The sequence below is a fragment of the Geospiza fortis genome, unplaced genomic scaffold (assembly GCF_000277835.1).
Source record: "Geospiza fortis unplaced genomic scaffold, GeoFor_1.0 scaffold279, whole genome shotgun sequence".
Taxonomy (NCBI): domain Eukaryota; kingdom Metazoa; phylum Chordata; class Aves; order Passeriformes; family Thraupidae; genus Geospiza; species Geospiza fortis.
Genome location: NW_005054352.1, coordinates 1,138,343 through 1,157,666, shown reverse-complemented (window position 1 = coordinate 1,157,666; position 19,324 = coordinate 1,138,343). Strand labels below are relative to the sequence as shown.

Here is a 19,324-nt window from a genome sequence, read left to right as displayed (position 1 = left end):
AAGAGGAGAAAGAGGGAAAAAATGAAAATACAGTTAGACTGCTTTGGTTAAGAAATGTGAGCTCAGAAACAGCAGAATTAGAATCGCCAGAACTTAAGTCAAGGCTTGCCCATTCTTGCTCATGTTTGGCCAGACTGTCCCAGCAGTTTTTTGAAAGCCAGATCTACATCCATAGGATTTACTGCTAGAAATTTAATTCTATCATCTTTACTGACATGTCAAAATTTATTAAAAGTAGCACCATACTCATTAATGGAGGTACCCACAGAGTACATACCAACGATAAAACACATTGGGGAAAATCCAGTCCTCCAAGAACAAAAGATGAAGAAATGCCAAGATGTTGTTTTGGAACAGCAAAGAACTGAATCTTCGGAAGATTCAGTCTGAGTCAGTGTATGCAACAGCAGGCTTGTCAATAAACCAGACCTATTGCATAATCAAGCAGAAAAACAATTTCCTTGTTGCCCTCTCCTGCTGCTGTTATTGTAGAGCTAAACAGTTGGAAAAAGGCGAAAATGAAAATGTCTAAACAATGCTTTTCTATAATGAGAATCCAAAAGGTCATCTGCTGTTGTTTTAGAACACAGCTTATTGTGTTTCAGTGTTCTCATCATATGATCCTCTGGAAATTTCTCTGAACAATTTTATACCTAGTTTTTTTGACCTTTTTCTTTGTTTTTGTCTTTTTCTTTTTTTCTTCCTAGAGTGAAAGTTAATACTAAAGAAATACAGTTACCAAGAAGAAGCAGCAAAGACCCAGCATAACCACTACATTAATACAGTTGAGACTTCTAAGGAACTGGAAGCTCTGGAGTTCCCAGGCAGCTCATTCCACAAGTCCCAGAAGATTTGCAGCCTTCAGCGTTTGACCAGGAAACTAAGCTGACAGAAACATGCTTGAAATCTCTTAGAGCATGATTCTTGCTAACACTGCAATTTTAAAATTACATAAGGAGTTATGTGTCTGATTTCAGTTAAGTATCTTGCTCCTGTTTAAATCTAGGCTTGCTCCTCATGTGTATGAGTCATTATCAATGACTTTGAAACTACAATATATTGTTGAAGCTATGTTTTTGGGTTTTTACTATTTAAGACTTGTTATAGTTTCTCCAATGCCAGAAAATGTTTCCCTAGTACTATGTTTTAAGGCAGACACTCTAATCTTACTTTTCCTATGCATTGTCTAAACCAAGGATTTACTACAAATCTAGCTGAAAAAGAAGACACTTCCATGTGCAAGCTGTCAAACATAAATGAAGCTCATGTTCATAGTCCTGCCCTTTGGGAAGAAGAATAACATCTGCAAAATATGTTTTTTCGCACTCACAATTAAATGTAATACTAATAACACAAATCAGTCTGCTAAAGCTGCATTCCTTTTAATCATATGCATCATAGTACAGGTCAGTGAGATATGCCTTTGTTTACTGTGGCTTTTACATTGGGCAGACAAGAGTTTGCCTTCCCAAGTACAACATATTGCACTAAATACACTAAAACTTACTTCATGGAACTAAAATCTGAGACAAAACTGAGTGGTTGTAGAACAGCCCTGTGGTGAAATTAAAAAGCCCAAAAAACCCCCACCCAACCAAACAAAAATCCTACTATTTTTTTTCCACTTCTTTTTTAGAAAGATCAAATACAAGAAGGCTTATATATGGACTCCATTTGTCAGTATCAATGGGGTAGTCAGAACTAGTGGCTGGTATTGATCTCACTTTTGCTTATCTTAGCATTTCTCAATTTATTCTGGCATATCAGATTAAGGTTTTTTCTAATATGGCGGAAAACAGATAAATTGAGAACGATCTGGTTTAGTAGTAGTAGGCTGTATTTTAATGATTAAAGATGACAAAGTAGGAGGGATGAAATTACTAGTTACTTGTACAACTACAAAGAAAATATGAAGCTTTTAAAAGCTATCAATGACAGGGATGCAAGCCTTCATCCTGCAGATGTTCTTTGATACTCCTGTCAGAATACTACAGAGGCTCCAGAAAAGTTCCTGGAGCTTTTTTGGGGCACAAAAAAATCCCTTCATCTGAACCTGTTTGAAGGATCGGGCCTCACAGACATTAGTGAGTGCAACTTTCACCCATAACAACCTATCTTTTTAACTCTTTACCACGACAACATAATACCATGATTTGTCAGACATTAACCATCCCATAATGATTGGAAATTTTACCATAACAACTATTCTTCTCTACTCATGTTTCAAACTTTCATTAGTTAAAGCAGCCAGAATTTATCTTTCTTTATTGTAGTTTTAAAAAGCACAGTACAGTGATTATGCCTGATTCTGATGCGCTACAAGAAATACTTGCCAATAGATGAAAGACATTCAACCCCCTGCCACTGACCCCAACAATTTCTCCTCACTGAAAACTTATCTTGGTAATGAGGTATAAGTGAAAAGTAATTAAAGCCATCCCATTTAGAAGTGTTTTTAAATAATCCTTAGAAGTTGGTAGCACATCAGACTACATGTGTTTCTTTGGAAACACAGGAAAAGTTTAGAAAATAAAGTACAAGTACAGGATACAAAAAGGTCAAACTTTGTACTTTATTAACTTATTCTGTAGGTTTTTCCCTATATAAATATGTGTCTATATATGTATATGCATGTGTATGGTTATGTGTGTATGTATATACATGTATAAGAATGCCTGTAGTGTGGCACTGTGTCAACATAATTGAAGTAGCTCTGGTTCATCAGAAACATTTACACTACTACTACTACTACTATCCATATTTATACTGCTACTACAGTAGCAGTAGCTCAGGATGGTTTAATTTACTATACAGAAAAGGACAGAGCCCAAATGGTGAGAAATCAGTGGTGAAAACTGTAGGGTTTTTGCCCCCCAACTTCAGCTGAGTGGTTCATGAAGCACTTGGCTTTGCATACAGACAGTCAAGCATCATTCTGTACTGAGGTCTAGCAACAGCAGTTTGGAATAGCTTTGAAATCCTAGATGATGTGCCAGTGAACTGAGGAGAGAGGAGGTGGAAAAACTTGGATAATAGGAAAAAGAAGCTGCAGAGAGAAGTCCATGCAGGGAGACACTTCTTGTCCGTTCAGAAAATAAAACCAGTCATTAGAGGACGGTAATTCCTCATAGGTTTGTCATACAAACCCCTTCTTCTTAGTATGTCTTTGAGTTAAATGAAAATCCCTGAACGTTTTGTGGCAATTCTTAGCTATTTTCTTACCTATTCCTGCCTGTAAAAGTCTGGTGATACAAATGTTGCTCACAGCTGAATTCAGCACTTTTGAAGTGATACAGAAAAGGAGACTTGAGATTTAATCCAAATGCTTGGATGGAAATTAGCTCACTCAAGCTAAAATGTTCTTGTTACTGGTCCTTGGTTTAAAGAAAGCAGATTTCCATTTTAGGGAACAGCTAGTAAGCCAGGGATCTGTTCCTGGGATGTGTGCCAACACTGAGACAGTCCTTCAACTGGATGAGACCTAAAGCAGCACCCAGTACATTTTTCTGACTGGGTTAAGGGTCAGTGCACCAGACTTTCAGACATTCAGTGAGAGAGAAACCATAGCACAAAGTGCCCATGACTCATTGCAAAGGGCCTGGTACCAAAGCACATTTTTGATGGAGTTTCTTATCCCAATAATGTTAACAATGGCTCTGCCCTGGTTTCAGTTAATTTCTTCTCAGTAGATGGTACAAGTGCTGTGTTCTGGATTGGAATGAGGATGGTACTGATAAGACACTAATGTTTTGGGGTTTTGCTAGTCATATTTACCCTAAGTCAAGGACTTTTTCTTCCTTGTCTCATGCTCTGTCAGTGAAAAGGTAGGCAAAATAAACTGGAAGGAAACATTGCTGGGACAGGTGACCTGAACTGACCAAAAGGATATTTCCACACCACATAACTTCATGCACAGTATATAAAATGGTAAGTGCAGTCAATCTGGGTTCAGGAAGGGGTGTTTGGCATCAGCCAGACAAACTGGAGAGACAAACTGCACTGTGCATCACTTTAAAGAAAAAAATATCATTGTTATGATTCTAATTATTAAGATTATGATTATGATTACTTTCAATTATGATTTTATTTTATTTTCAAACAGTAAGTACTTTTTATCTCAATATACAAGTTTCACTTGGATTCTCCTCCCCATTCAACTGGCATGGAGGAGAAAGACAGAAAGAAGTAAAACATGGTGTTTCATGTCCAGCTGGGCTTAAAACCATGGCAGGCTCATCTGTTCCCTGAGCTCTCCCTATGTGTAAGATTCAGAGAAACTGCAGTGGGAGCAACAAGAGCTGTAACCCTTAATCACAGCAAAAATTTCATAGATCTAGCTTCTTTAGCTTAGCCTCCCTATCCCACAGTTGTGGCTCCATAATCACAGATCCAATGATTTTCCTGCAAAAAAAATTCTGCTTTGAGCTGGACTGTAGAGGACATAGAAGTATTTCAGGTTTTTAGAAGGAATATCACTGGAAAATCTTTTCCATTATTTCTCATAGATATTTCATGACTATGATACAAAGAAGATATTTAAGAACATTTAGCTTAACCCTATTTTTGCTATGAGGAAATATGAATCTAAATCCAAGCGAATGGATATTTGTACAAATATAAAGTATTGTAATGGCACATATCTTCTTTTGTACTTTGTTTGCCAGATGGTATTTTGAAGAGGAAAATGAATGTGTGACAGGGATCCTCCTGACAATGGAGATCATTCCTCCCTTGGGCAAATACAAGATTCTGCTAGAAGAGAGACACTTCTAGAACCTGGAGAGATTAACAGAGGGAAAAGAGCAAGCAAAAGACAGCCAAGACATAGACAGAATCACAGAATTAATTTGGTTGGAAAATAGCTCTGAGATCACTGAGCCCAACCTAGGACCAAACACCAGAGCAACTAGACTATGGCACTAAGTGCCATACCCAGCCTTTCCTTTAACACCTCCAAGTGACTTCACTACGTCCCTGGACAGCCCCTTGCAATATCTAGTCACTCTTTCTGTGAAGAACCTCCCCTGGTGCAGCTTGAAACTACGTCCTCTCATCCTGGTTGTCTGGGAGACTAGGCTAACTCCCACCCGGCTACAGTCTCCTTTCGGGGAGTTGATAAGACCTGTGCTGAGACTCATTTTCTCCAGGCTCAGCCTTTCTTCACAGGACTTGTGCTCCAGACCCTTCCCCAGCTCCATTGCCCTTCTCTGAACACACTCAAGTACCTCAATGCCCTTCCTAAATTGAGGGGTCCAAAACTGAACCCAGCACTCAAGGTGTGGCCTCACCAGTGCCCAGTACAGCAGGACAGTCACTGTTCTGGTCCTACTGTCCACACATTTCTGATCCAGGCCAGGATACTGTTGGCCTTCTGGGCCACCTGGGCACAGCTTGCTCATGTTCAGCCAGCTATTGACAAGCACCCCCAGGCACTTTTTTTGCTGGGCACTGTCTAGCCACTCCATTCCCAGCCTGTAGCTCTCAATGGGGTTGTTGTAGCCAAAGTGCAGGACCCAGGACCTGCACTTGTTGAACCTCATGCCATTGGTGTTGGCCCATCAACCCAGCCTGTCCAGGTCCTCTGCAGAGCACTGCTACCCTCCTGCAGATCAACACTCCCGTGCAACTTGGTATCATTCACATATTTCCTAACAATAGACACAATGCTCTCATCCAGATCATCAATAACGATAATTAAATGGGACTGGGCCAACACTGATCTCTGAGAGAATATGAACAAAAAAACTCCTACTTTCTGGGAACTAGAGGGAATTATAGAGTTGGTTGCAATTGAAAAAAAAAAATTATAGGAAACAGCATGACAAAAATCATGCATGAAATACAGCATTTGCAAAGATACAGTGGGCAGCGAGATATTTGCTTATAGACTTTTAAATTTTTTTTCTGTCAAGTGTAATAATTTCTAATTTTCTCATTTTCAAAGGTTACTGTTTTAGCTTACACTCTAATAAATAAAGTCCTTTGTCCTTCTTATGTGAAGATGATTTCAAGAAGGTCTAGTCAGACTCAAAGCTTAAAGCAGCAACAAGAGTAATTCCTGAGCTGATAAAACCATGCTACTGTAGGTAAGAGATTTAAAATACCCAAGCAGTAAAAGATCAAGCTTACCTTTCAGAATAATTTTTTTATTAAATAAAGAAAAATTTATGAACAGATGAGTTTACAACAAGACAAAATTCACCTTAAAATCAAATTCCAAAGCTTACTGCCATTCCCAAACTCTAGAGTTCAGCATTTGCTGCATTCTGGTACAGCCAGACCTCATTTCTGAAAATCATTCCGTGAAGGTTCTGAAAAGTTTTATCTCACAGTTAAACAGAATGGTGTTTTCTCTAATCTCTTAAAGTACAAAGACACAGTTCACTAATATGGTGAAAACATAAGGAGGCAAATTCAAACTGTAGATATTGACAAACAGATGTATAGCGCAATGGAGAGGTAAGAAGAAAGAGAAATTGAATAATTACATAAAATCTAGCTCTCTCCAGTTTCATCCTGGTCACTTGTCACTCTCTAACACTTACAGAACAAAGATGCAAGTAAAAGAGCTAAAATAGAAATCTTTGTCAGTAAAGTAGCTTTCTAACTGCTCATGTAGCCCTGAAAAATTCAGTGCTGTTGAGAGTTCGTGAACCACACCTATTTGCAAGCTTTGCCCTAACTCATCTGTTTCTCAGATCAGAAGCCAGAATTGTTTAATGACAAGTGTCAGCTTTTGTTCCCAAACACAAGTTTAAAGGTTAATTATGCTGCACTCACTGGACTTGTACCCAAGAGATGGTCCAGAATTCTAAAAGATGTTATAAAAGAGCCCTGTACTACTTTAAAATTGTGAAGAATCAGCATCTTTTCCAGGCTTATTCAAAGAGACTTCAACCTTTGCATCTGAGCAATAGGGGAATCAGCATAGGGAGGAGTGAAAGAGCCCTTCTGTGTCAGTTAGGTCTTTCACTTATCACTGAACTCCAACTTTAAAAAAAAATGCTGCTTGGTGGCATTTATACAGACAAATTTACCAGTATTAAAAAAAAAAAAATACACAATGCCTAAGAGAGAACTGTTCATACCATATATAAACACTGCTAATTATTAAAGTAATCAACAGTATACTACTGGTTTATACTGTGACATGGACATGGGAGTCACAGTATAAAACACAGGCATTTTTGTTTAGAGTTTGTCATATCTGGAGGGAAGCTCTGTCCTAATGCTTCCAATGAAGCATAAAAAACAACATGGCTGAACCCATTTTTTGTTCAGTGCAAGTATAAAATTAACTTCTCCAAACACAGCTATGCTGTTGGCTATTAATTGAGCCCACTGCATACCAGTTAAGAACAAAACAGTTGGTCAGACACCACAGTAATGCAGAAATGGGTTGCCTGAAGGAGTGATTGCTTAGGGGAGAGCTAGGATAACAGGCTCCACTACTTCTGTAACTTTAACCAGTCTTACAGCGCTCATATGTGAGAAGTTCTTACCAGCACACTACTGTTCTCAAACCATTTCTGAGGCTGATTCTGAAGTCAGTATGCAACGAGTTTGGATTTGGAAATGTCCTTGTCACTTTTTCCACCACTGCACTCTGGCTTGGAGAAAACAAACCAAGTGCTGTAGTTCAATCTGTCCCCATTTCTACGTTCTGTCTTTCAAAGCCATCTTGTACAAATAAGAGCAAGCCTTACGGTGCTTTTCAAATCAGGAATTAGCATTGATGCTATTTATGAAAAATTTTGCAGATATCTCTTAGAGTGTTCATGTTGACTGAGATAGAATAAGCTGCACATTCACTAAGCTTGTGATGATTTCTAGCATTTTCACACTGTAATAGAATGCTGGAAAAGTTTTATATTTAATTTGGGCAATGGGTTGGACTAAGTAATTTTCCTCTACTGAATAATTTTATCAGAACTGTAAGGTTTTTCCTTGTTTTTTAAAGAATGAGACATGGACATCAAAAGAAAACAGCTGGAAAACTGTTTCACTACATGATACCATCAACTAAACAGTTTGGCTGCTGTTCGAGAATTTGATTATGTTACACTCATTCCTTGGGTTTACTTTGCACAAAGAAGCATTTTACCATGAAGAAAAAGACACATTCTGTGAGAAATATTGACGTGCATGGCATGGTATACACCTATGGAGCATTCCTTGATATAACATGAACATAATGAACATCAGCAATGGTTTGTTGTCGTGGATCTCAGTTATATTTCTGAATTGAGTTGATGTCTATGAATGTAGGACTAAACTTCAGCCAACATGGTCACAGAACTTGTAGTACCCAATGTAACTCATTTACATCAAAATCAGGTATTCCTGCTTACCATGCACAGTACAGATTCACACACAGATTTGCATACACAAACAATATTTATAAGGCCACATGTGTGTCTGTATATATACTTGCATATATTTAAACATCAGTATGAAATTCAAGTATCTACTCACAGGAATTCTCTTGGTGCAACAAAAAACAAACCACTAAATTTTGTTCTCTTATAATGGAATGATGCACACTCTATCTTCCTCTTTTATTAAAGACAGATGAATATTCTTCTGCTGTGGGTCTACCCTGAAAGCAATGTCATATGTTGTTTTCATAAAAAGAATTTGTACATTCATTTTAAAAAGAAGACGTGTTTATTTTCTGCACATGAAGAATGTAATTGTGATCCAAAATCAGTAAGTATATTATCCTTATATCCTAGAAGACCTATCATTACAGATTAAGTTTGCCAGCAAAGAAGCCAGAGGGGGAAAAAAATGGTAGGAAAGAGCAAAAATATTTATTTATGTATCTCCACTTAAACACATCTTGTTCTATGAAGATACACTGTTTTAATTATGACAGTTTTCTATGCTTATATATGACTCTCCACATGGAAGAAAATTAAATACAAACCCAAATAGACAGTACAATGCCTAGTTCATGCTTTTTTAAGGAAACACTTACAGATCACTGTAGACAAGGCCATAAATCTGCGCTGTGCTGTGATGGTAGATTCCTCTCAGGATAATTAGAAGAAGGATAACAACAAAAGCTGGAAGCCCCCAACTCAAAAGGAAGTAAAGCAGATAGCGCCTCTCTGTGTGCTCATCATTCATCACAAGGACATACCAGAAATTAACTGCCTGGAGAAAAAAGCACAAAAACAATCAGTAGACTTTCTGGTTATAAACTATGCCAAAAACCGAATTACTCTGAAGGTCACAATGCAGCATATTTCTGCCCCAGTGCAGGTATATGTATAAACACTATTCAACAAAAATACTTTGCCCTCACTTTTTTCCTTAAGTAATGAAAAGACATTATAAAAACAATATGCTTATTTATATAACTATTTTGAATTAGACTAACAGAGAAAGAGACGCCCTGTTTAGTAGAGAACACTATTTTTGCAATGTAAAAATAGCCTTTGGGGGCAAAAGTCACTTTTTCCTCTAGATATTCATACCTTCACATAGAAGACTGGCATATAGTATTTCTAAATCTTATCTGTATTTAATATTTTTATCTTATTGTTCAGCTGTATGAATCTTGTAAGAAACACACTAAGCTCCTTTGATGGTTCTGTGATCCTGTTCTGGGCTCAGCAGTACAATACAGACATGGAGCAAGTCCACCAATGGTTCATGAGGATGATAAAGGGATGGAAAACTTCTCCTATGAGGGGAGGCTGAGGGAACTGTGGCTGTTCAGCCTGGAAAGAGGATGCTCAGGGGGATCACATCCATATGTACCAACACCTGATAGAAGTCAGTGACGAAGGGGACACTCTCCTCAGTGATGCCCAGTAGTGGGGCAAGAGGCAATGGGCCCAAATTAACATACAAGAAGCTTCATCTGCATTCAAGGAAAAGCTTTCTTACTGTGAGGGTGGTCAAACACTGGGCCAAGATGCCCAGAGCAGTCGTGGAGTATGTGTCTGTAGATAATCAAAACCAAACTGACCACGGTCCTGAGCAACCTGCCCCTAGCTGTTTGAGGTAGACAGCCTCAAAATACCCCTAAAACTTCAACGGTTCTATGATTCTGTGCAATATATGCATAACAGTTTGAGAAAAAACTGCAAATAAATGAATGTAAACTCACAGGCATCTCTAAAACAGTCTGTGTTTTCTTATGATCAACTTATCATCAAACAGCATAATGTGGTTTAAAACCTTATATCAATCAAAATAGTGGAATAGCTGAAACCCCTTGAAAGAAGTAGTAGTATGAGTAAGGAAACCCTTCAAGTAAAGCAGAATACTTAATATATAGCTTGGATATTTGAATTTTCTTCAAGATGTTCATAGTAGAAACACTGCCACGTGTGAGCATTTTTTAAAGCACATCTACACACTACTGCCTAATAAACAACTAAGCTAGACACAAAAAAATTTTTTTTTATAAATTTTTCTTCACTTTCTCCACTTCACAAATGTTATACCACTTACAGGTCCACATGCTACATTATGATTTCTGGCCTTTTATATTAGGTGCATAAGGGATTATTCGTCTTTTTTTGCATGTGATGTATCTAATTTGAGCTTGTGCCTTTAAGCATGTCTTGTCAGTCAATGGAGACAGGACAGGCACCTTCAGGGACTCATTAATCCTTAAACAAGCATAGTCATCCCTCTCTATGGCCTACACAAGGGTTTCATATAATAATGTTAATTTACATGCTTCATTTTCAGCCATCTATTGTAAGGATAAGTAAAAATCCATATACTGTGACAAGACAACGCAACATTATTATTTTATTGAGGGAAATTTTGCACATTTCCCCCGGCCAAGGGCTTGTCTACCCCTTTGTTCGGGAACACCTAATTTTCACATTAAAGTGCTTAATTACTTGTTTCTGTATTCCTTCTGTCGGTCTCATTAGTTACCTATCATTTCAGATTTTTTTCTATGATTTATATGGTATGAATATGCAATACTTTCTCTCATTAATAATAAAGCACACAGAATGGTAGCAACTTGTTTAAAAAAGGTTAGTAACTGTTTTAAATGCCTTTTTTAGAGAATGAGATTTCATAGCTATATCCAGTGTATATAATTATATTAATTATATAATAACTACTATGTCTTTTTTGGTTTTTGTTTGGTGATTGGTGCTATATGAACAAAGGCAAAGTTTATTTTCCTTAAAAGATCACAGGTAAATCCCACCACATAATTGCAACTATCCTGTGTAGGTTGAAAGAACACAGAAAAAATATTAATTCCATTGCTGAACATGCATAGGAAGAAAATATTAAACAGATGAAAACTGTATTTGGACAAAAAAAAACACAGCTTCTGGAAATATTTGGTCCTGTTCACTTTTATGTGGGACTGAAAACTCATTCAAAATTCTGTTTGTCACTACAGGTCAGTAAACATACTTCAATTACGTGCCCTTATAGTGCTAGCTAGGCTGTGCCTCACTGAAAGCACTTCCAGACAGCAAAATCCTTGAACTCTATATGCCATTACACTCAGGGACTGTTGGTTCTACTAATTCTGACAATCTGGTGGACATTGTTCTCAGTCACCAACTGAAATTGCTTTCTATGAAGTCATATGTTATGTCCTTGTTCTGTGTTTGGTTAGCCATATTTAGTTATCTCACTTCATTTATCACAGCATAACACTTAATACCACAGCTGCTGTAAAGGTGTAAGTGAGGTTGGAATATCCACATTTTCTGCACAGTCACATTTGTATTTTGATAATTACTAGTTCTTTTATTCAACCCCTTTTATGCTTCAAATGTACAGTCCGTTTTCCAGCTGCTCAGGTGGAAGAACAAATGGGCAACTTGTAATTTGTTCTGATATAGAAAGCAAAATAATTGTTTATTCACATAACACTCTAATGAGATAATGTGAACTTCAGTGAAGGTTTTTTTCTTTTAAAATGAAGCAATTAATGGAAATTAATTCTCAAACCTGGGACACATTTATTTAATTGTTTAATTATTCATTGATTTATCTTTAGTGATAATCACAGAATTTTAGAATTTTTTGTGTTGGAACGGGCTACCTAGTTCCCCATCTCCCACCATAGGACATTTTCCACTGGACCAGTGTCCTGTTACCAGCCAGAACAGGGTTAATTTTTGCAGTAGCAATGGCTAGGACCCAGAGGTTATCCTATATCACCTCCCATCACTGCTGGGGGCTGGGGGAAGAAACTCTTCTGGGGAGAAAGGGTTTGCTCTGGGTCAGTGTAATGTGGTCGAGGGAGCAGTTGGGTGGGGCTGTTTCTGTGTGAATCGTTCACCTCTTTCTTGTACCCTCTGTCGGTGTGGCTGTACTGTTTGTTCCCTTATCTTATTGCTGTTTCCAGCACATTGCTCTTAACCTATAATCTTTGCAGGGTAGACGGGGTGGGGGAGGCTGGGAGCAAGAGAGCAGTGCATGGATTCAGTGGGATCACTAAACTGGAGAATACGAGCCCTAAACGAGGACAACAAAGTCGCTCAAAGTCTCATCTCTGCCCTTGAACACTTCCAGGGATGAAGTAGCCACAACTTGGCAACCTGGGCAACCTATTCCAGTGCCCCACCACCTGTGATAATCTGCAGATAGCTGGCGAACAACAGGTGCAAAATACTTTAAATAAAATAATTTCCAATTCAGTAGGAAAACTTCTATTTTCCTTTCTTTTTTTTACAAATAGTTGGAGGTGTCATTTTATAATAATTGTATTTTTATATAATTCCTTTTTTGAAGCTGTTAAGCAGTCTAAAAAGCAGTCTATTTTTTTATTCTTAAAATAAAAAAGCATCAAAACTACTTTAAGATCAATGGACATCTTACAAGTCTGACACAAATTTATAGAAATTTATAGAAAATTTAAAGTGCCATTAAATTGATGTAGGAGAAAGATTCAGGTATGGGTGCTACCAAGTTTATGATTTTCATTCTGGTTTGCTTGTTGAATTGACACTTTCACTGTTGATTTACTTCACTCTAGCAATAGGTCAAGAAAGCACAAAGAATCATATTTTTCCATAATTTTACTCTGTGTCAGAATTGGCAAGTGAAAATGATAGATTTTTTTTTAATAACAGCTTCTGATTTTTTTTCTGCAACTTACTTTTTGCAGCATGTTATAAAATACTACAAGAAGAAACTCATTTTCATTGTCATGATGAAAGACACTTTTAGTGCGTGCTCCTAAGATAAATCCATTTGAAAATACAGGTTTATGCTCTTCAGCTGTACAAAGGGACACTTGTCAGGATGAAGACTTCTGGGTGTCTGATGTTACCATACGGCAAGTATTTCAAGCCCATAAAGAGCCATTTGCATTTTGCCTACTCCTTTTCTTCTGCAGTTAAGAAAGCTTCATCTTTTTAAAAATTGGGTAATGCTATCAGCTGGCTCTGATTTCTCCCCATAAAGAGCAAGAAACAAGACTATACAATAAAAAAGAGAGAGGAACAAACAAACAAGCAAGGATGATTTGATGGAATCTTTATCCTGATGCTGAAGGTGACTTCTGAGATCCTTTCCATTCTTACATTTCAGTCAATATCTGAATAGTAGTTACATTTGTAGCAGAAATACAGATATTGAATATGTCTACAAATACAAGAAGCTAAAAACAGAACAAGAATTAAAACATGAAGCTATACATAAATTGTTTTGTAAAGAGTATTGACGTAAGACAAAATATTAAGCATAATTACTATACCTAACACTATGCAGAAGATGGAAAAATTACAAAAAAATGTAAGGAAGTTATCCTGGAGTCTAGAAAGTGAAGATCTTTGATCTAGACCCCAGAAATAAACCTGTGAATGTCCAACTGTACTGTTAAATCTGTGTTTTCTTTAGTTTTGTTGCCTGGAAATGACGCTCCACCACCTTTTGATCACTTAAAATTGCCTGGATTTTGTGGATGTTTCAGTTTTACATACCTGCATGGTGCTTGTACTTGATTATCACATTCACCCATATCTTGTGATCAAGGCAGCCACTAGTGGATTTGTATGACCTAAGTCAATGATCAAACATATGCACTATGATATGCAGCCTCACAAATGCAGTGACTGCACAAAGGACACAGAATCTTCTCCTGTATTTTTGTTCTTTTTCAGACATAAGTATTTAAGTCCCATTTAAGTATAAATGTATTATTCATTCTGCTTTTCAAATCATGTATATAAAGTATACTATGCTGAGAAGTACAAACATAAATTTCCCAGACTTTTAAGACTGCTGTTCAAACAGAAGTAGCATCCAGACTTCCTAAACCAATCTGGTTTCCCCTTGGATCCACAAGCTTTTCTAGAGTTGTCACCAATTCAAGCACAGAGATGTCCCCAGCACTCATTCCTGTGCCCTGATATAGCTTACTCACTCTATAATGAGATATATAAATCCAAGACCTATTCCCAGCCAAGACGAGCAAACTGTAGGTGAGGACTGGGTTGATCTATATTTCAGATTATTTCTTTCCTTTTGAGTCTTTCAAAATTCAGGAATTATTCTCAGCTGAAGGCCTGCACCACAAAAAGGAGAATCATCTTCATTCTGAGTTTTACTCCTGGCAGCTCATCACTCAGCAGGCTGATGGATTCCCTCTTAAGCACTTTCGTCCGGTCAGATTTCCATGAAGAGTCTTCATGTTTAACACAAGCCTGAGGCTCCACTAAATGCAATGTATTATGCAAGTTCTTAGGATTTGACCAAAGTCTACTAAACAAAAATAACACTGAATTTCAACTACAGACATAAAAATGACCAACTGTTAACAGTCAAATTTTCTGATTGCCATTACAAGTAATTTTTGCAACTTAATGCCATGTAAAACACATAGAATTAAATACTGTCAAACACTGAATTGCCAAAGCTTGAGGCATCCCAGCAAAAAAGAAAAATCTTACTTTGTCCCAATTAGCAAATGGGGGAGAGCTCTGAAACAATTTAGGAATAAAGTGAATGAGCAACTGTGAAGAATATCATTTACAGTTTACAAAATAATTTAGAGCAGTTAACCTACCAGAACATCATTTGCCAAGCAAACAAGTTTCCCTTTTGAGGCCATCTACATGTGACTTACTAAGGCTAATGAGCACAGGTGAGCTGTTGGAGAGGCCGCTAGGGTTCTCAATGAATATGAGCCTGACATATTCCAGGAAAACACCACATATTACATGAATATTACTGGGAGAGGAACTTGTATTAGACGCAGCCTAATTTGCAATTCTTGGTTTGGTCTGACAGCTTGCATATTGGAGGATTTGTATGGTAAGATATGGAGCTGCATATATAAAGCTGTATGGTATAACATATGTGCTTGGGACAAGTCCTCTTAAAATAACAGAAAAATAAATCAACTCAAATACTGGTGGTAAATATACATTTCTAAAGGAGGGCACAATAATGTATTTTTTCTAATAACCCCACAGCTTGTCACTTTGACTAACTTTCAGTTAGTAATTTTCCATAACTAATTTGATTGCTCATGGAGTTCCATGTTAGTTCAATTATTTTTTCCACCATTTACTGTTCTATAATATATCAAATGAGCAACACAGGCGTGACTAGTCTGGAGTAGTAGACTGATGAGGAATGGCTGAGGAAGCTGGGGGTGTTTAGCCTACACAAAAGGATGTGGGGACATGGTTTAGTTGTGGACTTGGCAGTACTCAGTTAACAGTTGGACTTAATGACCCTAGAAGGCTTCTCCTAAATGATTCTATGATTCTATAAAAATTCTGGCAATAATTATGAATACATATATTCTGTATTTTAATGCAAATTTGTGAAGGTATGTTTGTCATGTTATACAAGTTTAATGACTAAAATGCCACTGACTCAACAAATTACAGTGTAGTTTACACTTAAACTTCACTTGTAAGAGACTGCTTCAAAAGACCAAATAAGAGATATTTAGAAAAACTGTTAAGAGTAAGGAAAAAAATTCTTCCTTGCTTTGAGACAATTCTTCATTGTTCTAAGAATAAATAGTTGTAATGGAAATTAGTGGTAAAAGTCTTTATAGTGTTTGTATATTTACCCTTGGAATTGTGTCACTGCAGATTTAATAAAAGTCATCTGAAGTTTTGACCTTCTAGTAGTACTGAATTTCAGTGCTCTATATCTCTCTGATATATAGATATACAGATATGTATAGGTATGCACTAAAATATAATAGAAATACAGTCTAACTATCAGTTACTTTTACAGGTGTTTTGGGGAAATGATAAAAAGGACTAAGAAACCAACCTGAATAAGCATCCAGCTGAACTGGCAGAGGTAAAGGTAATGGGTAACAGATGCGAGGGCAAAGCAGCTTTCCTCTGAGATATGCTGGCTCATGTAAGCAGAGGCCAGAAATGAAACCTGATGGGGGAAAAAAAGAATACATGCATATTGGAATTAAACAGAAATAAGTTAATATTAACAATAACGGAAAAAATAGTTTGGAAGTGAAACATACACTAAATTACTATTTCAGAGACTCAGGAAAGATATCTCGGACATTTAATATTCACCCAAAAGAAGTTATGCTTAAACACTGTCAACCTCTAAAGCAGTTGGATTTGCTGAAGCCTTAGTTGACAAGCTGTGATTTTACATCTAGATATATTTTTGGCTGGAATAGAAAAGAATATTGATACTGCATGGATGTTTTTGTTGTTGCTAGCTAATGTTTATCTGAAGTCTAGGGCTTTTTAATTTCCCATGCTCTGCCAGCTAGCAGGTGCTGTACCACTCTTAAATTACTTTTTTTTTTAGAAATCTGACAGCTGAGACTCTGCTATGGGGAACCAAGGGTCAAGCTTGAAGAATGAGGAAGCACACCTGAGAGAGAGGGTATGTGTGGTAAAGAGTGAGGAGAGGCATCCTGGGGCCATCTGGAGCTGCCTGCTGCGAAGGGACCCCAGTCCAGCAGTGACAGTCTCAGGTGGTGCATTCTCACTCCTTAAATGGTGTGAGAATGTTCAGGCAGTGCCCTCTCCACACACTGCACCCTTATATGACCAGACTACAGACAGACTAAATATTTATTGCTTAAAATTGTTCCCATACAACATTAGACACAGGTTTTGCAATTGGGGTGCAGATTTGCCTGTATAAGACTAAGAGAGATGTTATCTTCTGATTTGAATAAATCCAGATATTTTATCAAGTAAACAAACAAACTCGAGGCATTTGCTGTCTTCAGGCCATCAGACTTACAGGAATATTATACCTGAGCCCCTAAGATAGCAATACTGGACAAACGGGAGGAAGCAATTATTCCTTTGTCTAATACCATACCAGGTTTTCACATATGCAAGGCAGTTACAATTTGGGTTTTTTCCACAAATATGCCAAATGTCAAAGGACTATATGTCGACTGGATAAGTAGCCAATGCATAGTGTAAGGAACAAAGGTATTCCAACTCTGACTGCAGTGAATGCAGTTAGACAATTTGAGAGCATTTTAAATTAAAACACAACTCAGAAACCTTAAGCTCTGTCTTCTGTAAATTTCTTTACAGAAGAAATGGCTCTTCAAGCAAAATTCATAAAAGACTTAAAGTGTTCACATAAAGAAAGGTTCTACTCATCCACTAAACTGACCATTTTCTCTTTGCCTGACAAAAAGTACTACTTTTTTCACCAACAGCCCATTGACTTGTTAGTAACAGAAAGTAATGGGTCCTGGAGACAGATTTGATGTACATAAAATCAGGAGATGGGATAGGTAAGAAAGTTAAAGCATATTAAGTGATTTGGATACATGTGGACACTGTATTTGCAACAAAATACTCATATGGTACTGAGTAACCCTTACACTGTCTCTTTATCATAAAAGTACCCTTATAAAGACAGTATAATGTTACCTTATCATGAAATTGAAGAACAACAATGAGCAACTGGGGAACAAGTAGACTAAAAATAATTATGAAAAGCATTTCAAAATCTAAAGAAAAAAAAACACATGTTCAATATTTTATGTGGTATTTATCAGCTTCTGCTGAGAACTGGCATCTGATCATGGCCATAGAACCATTCAGCTATTAAAAGGTTAACACACAGATTAATAATGACTGGTCTTTGCCAAATTCTGACACTGCTGAAAGAATCCCATCATCTGGAGTGGGTTACGCACAACTGAAATATATCTGCAATAGCTGCCACCCATGAGGGATAAACAAGAAGTGTTTGTGGAAACAACCCCACAGCACCAGCTCTCTCAAACACTACCAGTAGTAATTTGCCTAAGACTTGAGCAAATGCTTCTACTGACAACAAGCATCTCACAACAAAGGGTAGAAAGGCTTTATAACCTTTTGCTCTCTGAAGGCTTGTGTATATGTCAAGGACAGACTGCCAGTCTAGAGTCAAATAGGGGATGCAAACACAAAAGCAGACTGATGGAGTTCTGGAAATATTATTTTTAACCTTTTCGACAGAATGTTGGCTTAAAAGCATTTTGCATTTATAACCAAGAAACTATAATTCCTAACACTCTCCTGTTATTCAAGAAAAATAAGGTTTTGCATATTAAAAAAGAGGAGTGTATCACTATATCAACAGTTTTCCAATTAAAACAATGCAAAGAGTCCAAATATGTTCTAAAAATGCATGTCTTTGACAGAAACTGACTTTTCTTAAAGGAACAAGACAGCAATATGGCTGGAGTAATCACTCAGCTAAGAATTCACTGTACTTAGTGGCCTTAGAGTATTTTAGGGAAAAAAAATAAAGGTGAAATATAAAGTTTTCATAGACTTGTTATCTTGTATCTTGGTTGGAAGCTACAAATAACAGTTGGTTTATAACACAAAAAACCCTGCAAACCAATAATATGCCTTCCCAATAAAATGTTCCTTGGACTAATTGCCCCATGTCTTCTGTGCCTCACTCAGATATTAACTGTAGGCTGCAACCTTTTATAACAAGGAACATATTACTTTAATAACAAAAATATGTGCCATCTATTGGGACAAATTGTACACTCCTGGATCTTATAAATATATGCTCACTATAACACCAACTGTCCGGAGCCCTTTTTACAGAGAATTTACAGTTTAAATAGCCCTTTTCAATCTTTATATACTGACATTTAGTTCTATGCTGAAATGATAACATTATGCTTCTTCCTCATTCTCATCAAGGTGATTAGTTGTGGTGGTTTTATATTGGAGGCATTCATGGAAGTGACTTTCTAAGAGAAGCTGCTAACAGTTTCCTCCATGCCTGACAAAAAGATCAATCAGTAATTAATTTCAAGAATTGGCAATCTGTTAAACCACGAAGAAAACTGTACATGCTTCTGTGAAGATACATGTTAAAGATGAAAAAAAGCCCAGGA

At 37.1% G+C, this 19,324-nt stretch overlaps 1 protein-coding gene across 1 annotated transcript in view; it reads right to left on the bottom strand.

Annotated features, from left to right (window-relative positions):
* ADGRV1 (adhesion G protein-coupled receptor V1) overlaps positions 1 to 19,324 on the bottom strand; it is a 280,024-nt gene that overhangs the window by 59,185 nt on the left and 201,515 nt on the right. The window contains exons 84-85 of the mRNA XM_031058954.1: positions 16,243 to 16,359; positions 8,981 to 9,159 (exon numbers count right to left, since the gene is read on the bottom strand). Of these exons, the coding sequence (XP_030914814.1) occupies positions 8,981 to 9,159; positions 16,243 to 16,359 (296 nt within the window). The remainder of the gene's footprint in view (positions 1 to 8,980; positions 9,160 to 16,242; positions 16,360 to 19,324) is intronic.